Source organism: Chironomus tepperi, unplaced genomic scaffold (genome assembly GCF_022539635.2).
Source record: "Chironomus tepperi strain 1889 unplaced genomic scaffold, CSIRO-AGI_Ctep_v1 contig_354, whole genome shotgun sequence".
In the NCBI taxonomy this organism is placed as follows: Eukaryota; Metazoa; Arthropoda; class Insecta; order Diptera; family Chironomidae; genus Chironomus; species Chironomus tepperi.
Window position 1 is genome coordinate 4,179,806 of NW_027226476.1, and position 8,276 is coordinate 4,188,081.

General features: G+C 36.4%; 1 protein-coding gene across 1 annotated transcript; it reads left to right on the forward strand.

Annotated features, from left to right (window-relative positions):
* The first annotated feature begins 952 nt into the window (after positions 1-952).
* LOC139094471 (transmembrane protease serine 9-like) lies at positions 953-7,716 on the forward strand. The gene is made up of 6 exons (XM_070645506.1): positions 953-2,713; positions 3,567-3,645; positions 4,093-4,306; positions 4,940-5,009; positions 5,728-6,480; positions 7,470-7,716. Exons 1-6 carry the CDS (start codon positions 1,966-1,968, stop codon positions 7,634-7,636), a joined length of 2,031 nt encoding a protein of 676 aa, XP_070501607.1. The 5' UTR covers positions 953-1,965; the 3' UTR covers positions 7,637-7,716.
* The last annotated feature ends 560 nt before the right edge of the window (positions 7,717-8,276 follow it).

Consider the following 8,276-nt stretch of genomic DNA (forward strand, 5'->3'; position numbering starts at 1 on the left):
AACATGTCAGAATTCTGGTGGATCTTGGGCAAATATTACAGACCTTTGTCGGATTTCCAGCAAATGTGACAGAATTCTAATGGATTTACGGTAAATATGACCGAATTTTGGCAGATTTTTAGTAAACATGTCAACATTTTTGTGAAATTTTTGACAAATGTGACAGAATTCGGACAAAAATGTGTCAGAATTTTGGCGGATTTTTGGTAAATATGATAGAATTTTAGCGGATTTTTGTCAAAAATGGCTGAAATTTGACGATTTTTTTCATATTCACACCAAATTTTCAATTTGGGTGAATATATTGTTTTTGGTCTATCACTGAAACCACTTTTTTTGATTTGCTGGATTACCCTTGGGGAATTGCTTTCTGTCATTAAGTTAGCAAGTTAGCAAGTTAGCAAGTTAGCAAGTTAGCAAGTTAATCGGTGCGATAACTCGTTTCAAACTCAATATTAAGACTTCGAGTTTTTTGCATCTGATAGATATCGGTTATGGCAAGAGCTGTATTGTTTTTGGAGCCATAAGATGCTTCCACTGAGGCACACGATGCAAAAACCTGTCATTTTTTTGCAAAATTATAGCCGAACACGTGTTAAAAAAATCAGACTATTAAGGTTGCTTTTATCTTCATTTTCTTCAAGTAAAAATTAATCATTTATAAACGTGTTTTATCCATATTGTTTTTTAAAGTGTTTAGTTAGATTTGGCGGAATGCATTGATTGGAATGTATTATTTTTAATGTAATGTATCGTCAGGTCATGTGTTCGAATCCTATGAAAATCAAAAAAAAATTTTTTTAATTTCTTTTTTTTTTTTTTTGAATATGGAACGTAAATATAAATATTAATTGTAGACATCAGAAATATTTATCTATTAACATTCTTAGCTTTTAGAAAACAATTACACTTTGAAAAGTTTAAATCAAAATACTACTTAAGAATCAATAAATTCAGCCTAGTTTGTTTAGATCACTATGCGAATTTAAACGCTGTAATCTACCCAAGTCGGGCGAGCGAAGCTCAGTCCGGCTCGTAAAGTGATCTATATAAGCACTGTAATCTACCCAAGTCGGGCGAGCGAAGCTCAGCCCGGCTCGTATAGTGATCTATAAAAGTACTGTAATCTGCCCACTGTAATCTGCCCAAGTCGGGTGAGCGAAGCTCAGCTTCCAAGCATTTGAAACAGCACTTGGATCAACATATGTTACCGTGAGAAGAAAAATAGTTCGAGCGAAGCTCGAATTTAAGTAGTTCGAACGTAGTTCGGACTTGATTGAGCGAAGCTCACAAATTTTTGCGTCCTGAACGGAGCGAAGCGAGTGAAGGCGTGAAAATTTTCCCAAGCATTAGAGATTGCACTTGTATCAAAATATGTTGCCACGAGAAGAAGAATAGTTCGAGCGTAGCACCCAAGCATTAGAAACTGCGTCCAAGCGAGGCTCGAATTATCATATTTATTTGATAAATCTATTATTTTGTTTAAGTGGTTTCTTTAATTCTTACTTTTCTGTACAGTTATCTGATCTACGTATGGTGTGAATATTCCATGAAGCGTGATCCGCTTCATTACTAGTTTTATTTTTGCAAATATGGTAGATTTTTGGCGGATTTTTGGATTTGACCGAATATTAACAGATTTTTTTTAACAAATATGATAGATTTTTGACGGATTGTTGTCAAATATGACGGAATTTTGACCGATTCTGACCAAAATCACCCAAACTTTAATCGATTCTTATTCAATTCATCGTTAACCGCGCTCAACATACAAACTTATCAATGACTTATCAATGATAATTTCAATTCATGTCATTAACATCAATTCTTACCTTTCACAACTCAACACAACCACATTGTCTTATCAACTGAATTCATTTCCATTGATTAGATATGAAATACAACCACGATCACAATAAATCCAAATTTTATTCAGTCAGTCTAGTTTAAAATTTCAATCAAGAAATGTCAATGCCAATTTTTCTTGCAATTTGTTGCTTAATTGTGCTAACAAAATGTGAAATTTTAGAAATGCCGCCAGAATTTCTCAACGCAAAATCCCCAATGGAGTCACAATTTAACCTAAAAGTGATCGACTACAACTTTCCAGGCTTATATGACAATGTCTTAGCCAGTATTGAGGCACGAATTGCTGGCGGTGAGTCAACAAATGCCGAAAAATTTCCTTATCAAGTTCTCATGTACATGATCGATAAAAATGGCTCAAATTTCATTTGTGGTGGAAGTTTGATTACATTTGAATGGGTGCTGACTGCCGCACACTGTCTTCATGGATTTGTCAGCATTGCGGTGTTCCTTGGTGTGTCTGATCGTGTCAATGGACCAGCTGTGTGGTCGGGTAATGTCACAAGTCGGAATCAACTGTTTGTTCATCCACAATACATTCCAACAAGTCATGCAAATGATATTGCACTTGTAAGGCTGGAAGGAATTGATGCTGGCATTTTGGATCATAAGAATGTTGAAACAATTGCAATTCCAACAGCAGCCGAAGCTAATATCAATTTAATTGGCATGAGAGGAACAGTCAGTGGATTTGGATCAACTGCCGACACAAATAAAGCATCAAATGAACTCAGATTTGTTACAATGCCAATAATATCCAATCAGCAGTGCCAAATGACATTTGGAAATTTTATTAAAGAGACAAATGTTTGTATGAGCGGGAACGGTGGAAGGAGTGTATGTTCTGGTGAGTAATCGAACAACTGATTAGAATTATGACATACTGTGGAATGTGTGATATCGCTTTTGACGCAATTGTGACTCAATTTAGATCTGAATCAAGGAATTATTTGACTATAATTAAACTTTTTAAATGATAAGATACCAAAATATTGGTGCAAAATTGTAGAATTTAGATGACTTATTTTGGTTTAGTCATTCAAGGTTTATATTAGAAAGTTGAGGAATTTTTTGGAAGGTTTAGACACCAACCCTAAACATGTCTCTTTGGGCCATGTAATGACAATATATATTATTAGATTATCGATATTAAGGAACGTTCAGCAATTACTTATCCAATAAAATAGATTTTTCCCCTCTTACCATTGTACCCAGGGTTGTTACAACATATTCTGTTTAACATAATGTGTACACATATGTGTGCACAGGGAAAAATGTGGATATGTGTGGATATATGTGGATATTCACACATTTTCCACACATTTCCACACATTTTTACATGTGACATATTTTCAAAACACACCAGATTCTGCTTTTAACAACCCTGATTATAACAAAATCATGAATCAATAGTTGAAGTCCTTCCCTAGCAGACAAAGAGCTCTCAAAAGCAGATCAAGCTTCGACCAACATTTTTCTAAGTATATTAGGTTTGGCAAGCTCTTGAGAGTACAAGGGTCATAAACTCATTTTCATACTAGGACTATACCTTCCATATAAATTCAATAAGACTAGTACTGGTACTTTTGGAGTATCAAGCCCTTGTGAGAGTATCATATGTCCCTGTTAGAGCTAACTGCAACAAATATATCCAAAAATCTATAAATAAAATTGATCAAATATTTCTATTTGAATTTCAGGTGACTCAGGTGGGCCATTGGTTGCTGAAATCTCTCCAGGAGAAATTGTTCAAGTTGGAATCGTCAGTTTTGGACACAAGTAAGTAAACACTGTCATCACTAATTTTACAGGCAGTCGTCTAATACGTTTGCTGTTGTGATTGAGTATCTTATTTGGATATGTCTTAGATGGCTGTCTATGCATGCATGCATTTATAGATTTGAGACTCCATCTGGAGGCATGTATGGCTTGACAAATCTATCATATAAGCATGTTTTTTATGAAAAATCTCAAGTTGATCTCAAATGTGTCGAGCCAATTTTTCTTGGTTTGAGGTGTGCTGTGACACAAATACCCTGCCAGGCATAGAAACTGCTTTTTGGTACCGTAGCGGTATTTCTGTATCATAAAAGCATACTCTTTGCCTGTTAGGGTAACCCACCTGTTAGGGAAAACCACAATCTCCTCCTTAGATATCATTTAATGGCACATGACTTTATATCCCGACAAACACTCAAAAATTCACAAATCTTTTCTCAATTTTAGACACGGTTGCACGCTAGGCCATCCAGGAGTCTTCACAAGAGTAACAAGTTACCTGAAATGGATTGAAGGACATACAGGAAAAATAAATCGGATTCGATCAAGCACAATTAATCCTATAGATGGTCAAAATGATAATGGAAATGGCAATTCCGCAACTTACATTGTGATAGGAAAAGTCTTTTTATTTTTGACAATTGTGACTCATTTCTTGCTATAGATAAACAATATTTGTAAATAATTTAAGGCTAGGGTTTTCCATATCGGGGCTAAAATGTCTTGAATACCCGAGATAACATACAATTCAATCCCAGGATTGAAAACCTGATTTAAAGCAAAGTTCGAAGTTGATTCGGACTTTTTGTAATAGAAAAGTCAATTTAATTTTATGCTTACTCTGATTTGACAGATCATTTTTTTCAAATTTCATCGAATTAGAGTCAATTATAGTCAAATTTTGATAGCTTTAAGTAGATTTAATTAAATTTAATATTAAGCTTTTTAAAAAAAATAAAATAATAAAAAATTAAAAATGAGTCAATCTAAAATGCTTGGAATTGGTAGTTGGCAAGCGGTAGTCAGCGATAGGGTCTGCTTCAGGCGCTGATTGATGGATGCCATTAATCACACTTGATCTATACGACCAGCGATGTAAGTAAGTAAGTAACATGAAAATTATTGAAACCAAGAACGAGATCGTGAAGGAAGCAGGGACTCCAAGGGAATTTGAAGTCTCAGAGTATATACTTACTTATGACCGTCCAGAACGATTGTGATTCTTAGCTTCTGAAACACCAGTCAACATTTAACAATATTCAATTCCATATAATATTTTTAATACAAAATAAAGAACCATAAAACATGCACATGTCCATACCCAAAGATACATCGTATGGGAGAAGAAGGTGAAGATGACAATGGTAGGAAGTAAACTTACAAACTAAGAAATAACTCCTAAATTCCATTTAAATCTTAGAATCACCGATAAGTCGTTCCCAAGCAGCAAAAATCAATTAAATGCATTTTCCGCCTTCTAATTGGATCGAAAAAAGACATCACGGTGACATTGGAACAACTCTGCATTTTACAGTTAATAAGATGACATAGCTGTGTCCTAGCGATCACTCTGTGGTATTCGGAGTCTCTAGGAGGTCTCAATAATGCCAAAAAGTCTTTATAAGTCAAAAAAAAAAATCACTAGTCATAGGTAGGGTGACCAGAGGATTTTCACAAAAAATCGGGGCACATTGAGGCTTTGTCGGGATACAGCAGAAAGGGAGAAAAGTACAGCAGCGTCCCGATCCAAATACATCAGATGGCCTCCCAATGAGTCAAAACCCAATCTATGTAGCTCAAGGACATCCAAAAAAACAATCCTTGACCCCCATCCTAAAATAAGCTCAATTTCCAGTAAATTGATGAATCTTCACCTTCAAGTCCCGCAATTTATCATTCTAAATAAGTCAATATTTCGCATCATTACAAAATTTTTTTCAATTATTATATCAAATTGCCTATCGGGTAAGTTCAATTATTTTAGTGATAATGATTGATAACATTTGCGTCTTTAATAAAACGGCTGCAAAATATCGAAAAGTGAAACATTTTTATTAAGTTTGTTGCTGCAAAAAGGTTGAATTGTAAAAAAAGTAGCAAAAATGCTCAAATTAATCACAATTTTCATCGCAATTTCCACAATTTCCGCTCAAGTTCCAGTCAATGAAGGCTGGCGGATGGTATCGTCTCCATGGGATGCAGCAAGATTCCGTGAAGTCATGAATCGAGTTGTTCCAAAAGTCTACAAAACTCCAGTAACCCGAACAGGCAGAATTGCAGGCGGTGAACTTGCCTACCTCGGTCAGTTCCCATATTATGCATTTTTGTACAACATAGACACGTACGGTGATGCTTACGTCTGTGGATCTTCAATTATATCACACAATTGGCTACTTACGGCTGGACATTGTTTGGATGAAATTGTCAAAACATCAGTTTATGTTGGAATAATTGACAGAGTTAATGGACCTGCTGTATGGACATTGGATGTTACACCGACTAATTTCATCATCCATGAGGATTATTTCGGTATTGTCAATGATATTGCATTAGTAAGGCTTGTAAGATCAATTCCACAAAATCAATATGTCACTAATGTTGCATTGCCTAAAAGAAGTGACTCATCTGTGATTTTGGATGGAAAAATTGGAACAGTTTGTGGATTTGGAAGAATTGATGATGTCAAGGCACAACCATCGCAGTTTTTGAGATTTTTAAATCAAGAAATTGTTGCGAATTCAGTTTGTGCGAAGCTTTATGGAAGTGTGCATGTAAAGAGTACGAATTTGTGTTTGAATGGAACTGGAGGAAGGTCGACGTGCTCTGGAGATTCAGGTGAGTCATGAGGAATAGATGAAGAATTTTGTGGGATTCATTTGGTGCTGTAACTAGGTTTTTGAGTGTATATGCTTAAATTGTGAGGTTTAAGTTGACTTGGACATTATAAAGCATCAAGTCGATTTTTTCATGACATAATCCATGTCAACTTTGTGTTCTACTTACCCAACCCTTAACCAACCCTTACCCAACCCTTACCCAACCCTTACCCAACCCTTACCCAACCCTTACCCAACCCTTACCCAACCCTTACCCAACCCTTAACCAACCCTTACCCAACCCTTACCAAACCCTTACCCAACCCTTACCCAACCCTTACCCAACCCTTACCCAACCCTTACCCAACCCTTACCCAACCCTTACCCAACCCTTACCCAACCCTTACCCAACCCTTACCCAACCCTTACCCAACCCTTACCCAACCCTTACCCAACCCTTACCCAACCCTTACCCAACCCTTACCCAACCCTTACCCAACCCTTACCCAACCCTTACCCAACCCTTACCCAACCCTTACCCAACCCTTACCCAACCCTTACCCAACCCTTAACCAACCCTTACCCAACCCTTACCCAACCCTTACCCAACCCTTACCCAACCCTTACCCAACCCTTACCCAACCCTTACCCAACCCTTACCCAACCCTTACCCAACCCTTACCCAACCCTTATCCAACCCTTACCCAACTCTTACCCAACTCTTACCCATAGATTACAATTACTCAAACATCTAGCCTAAAGAAGGCAGCCTATCATAGCACCTACCCTTAGGTATACTCGATGGTATGCAATTAAGGTAAAGGTAGGTGTGGGTCAAATTGTAGTACCAGGGTGTACTACAAGAATTCTCAATGCCGAGACCGAGATCGAGACTTTCCGAGTAGTGTCGGTCTCTAGACATCAAGAAACCCTAATAAACTAGTTACAACCCTAAATGACCATCCACCAATTACTAGCATCAACTCTAATTCTTTTCTAATCTTCCAGGTGGTCCACTAGTCACTGAGATCACCGAAGGTCAAAAAACACTAGTCGGTGTTGTATCATTTGGAGCTGAGCAAGGCTGTACGTTAGGATATCCAATTGTATTTACCAGAGTGACAAGTTATCTTGACTGGATTGAAGCTAAAAGTGGGATTGTAATTTATAGTTAGGGAATCTTTCCAAATTATTAAGTTTAAGGTTATGTTTTTTATATTTATAATTAAGTCAATAAATGATGAGTAATTGGAAATGTTTGATGTTCCATGAGTCATTTGATATCATATTTCACTACTTGTTGAAATTAAATAATTACGCAATTGACACACGCAAAAGTCACAACTCAAGTGGATTGTTTTCTTTGAATCAACAAGTTGTATGAAATCCCGACAAAAAGATAAGATGCCCAGTAATAGCACCGACGTGGAATAACTTCACTTGGAGAGGAAATCACGAGTCGGGAATAATGTCGAAATTTTATTTTGCACCGGGCGGTAATAATTTCACCTACAAAATGTAAGTGAAGTTATTCCGGCACCACGACGGAATAAATTCACCTATAAAATATAAGTGAAGTTATTACCGCAATATTGAATATAATGAAAAAATTGTTGTTATCATTCTTGCGAAGTGCGGTAATAACTTCACTTATATATTTCAAGTGAAGTTATTCCTTCGCCGCGTCGGATTAAATAATCAAAATTTTTATTTTCGATATTATTCCATCATGGTGTAGGAATAATTTCACTTGGAATTTTTCAGGGTTTCGATGGTTTTAACAAGTTTTTAATTATTTTTGTTTCTCCAAAGTAT

Coding starts and splice junctions, on each gene's coding strand:
- LOC139094471 (XM_070645506.1), top strand. CDS start 1,966: ATGTCAATGCCAATTTTTCTTGCAATTTGTTGCTTAATTGTGCTAACA. Junction 2,714..3,566: donor TGGAAGGAGTGTATGTTCTG/GTGAGTAATCGA, acceptor TTTGAATTTCAG/GTGACTCAGGTGGGCCATTG. Junction 4,307..4,939: donor TTGTGACTCATTTCTTGCTA/TAGATAAACAAT, acceptor TACAAAATAAAG/AACCATAAAACATGCACATG.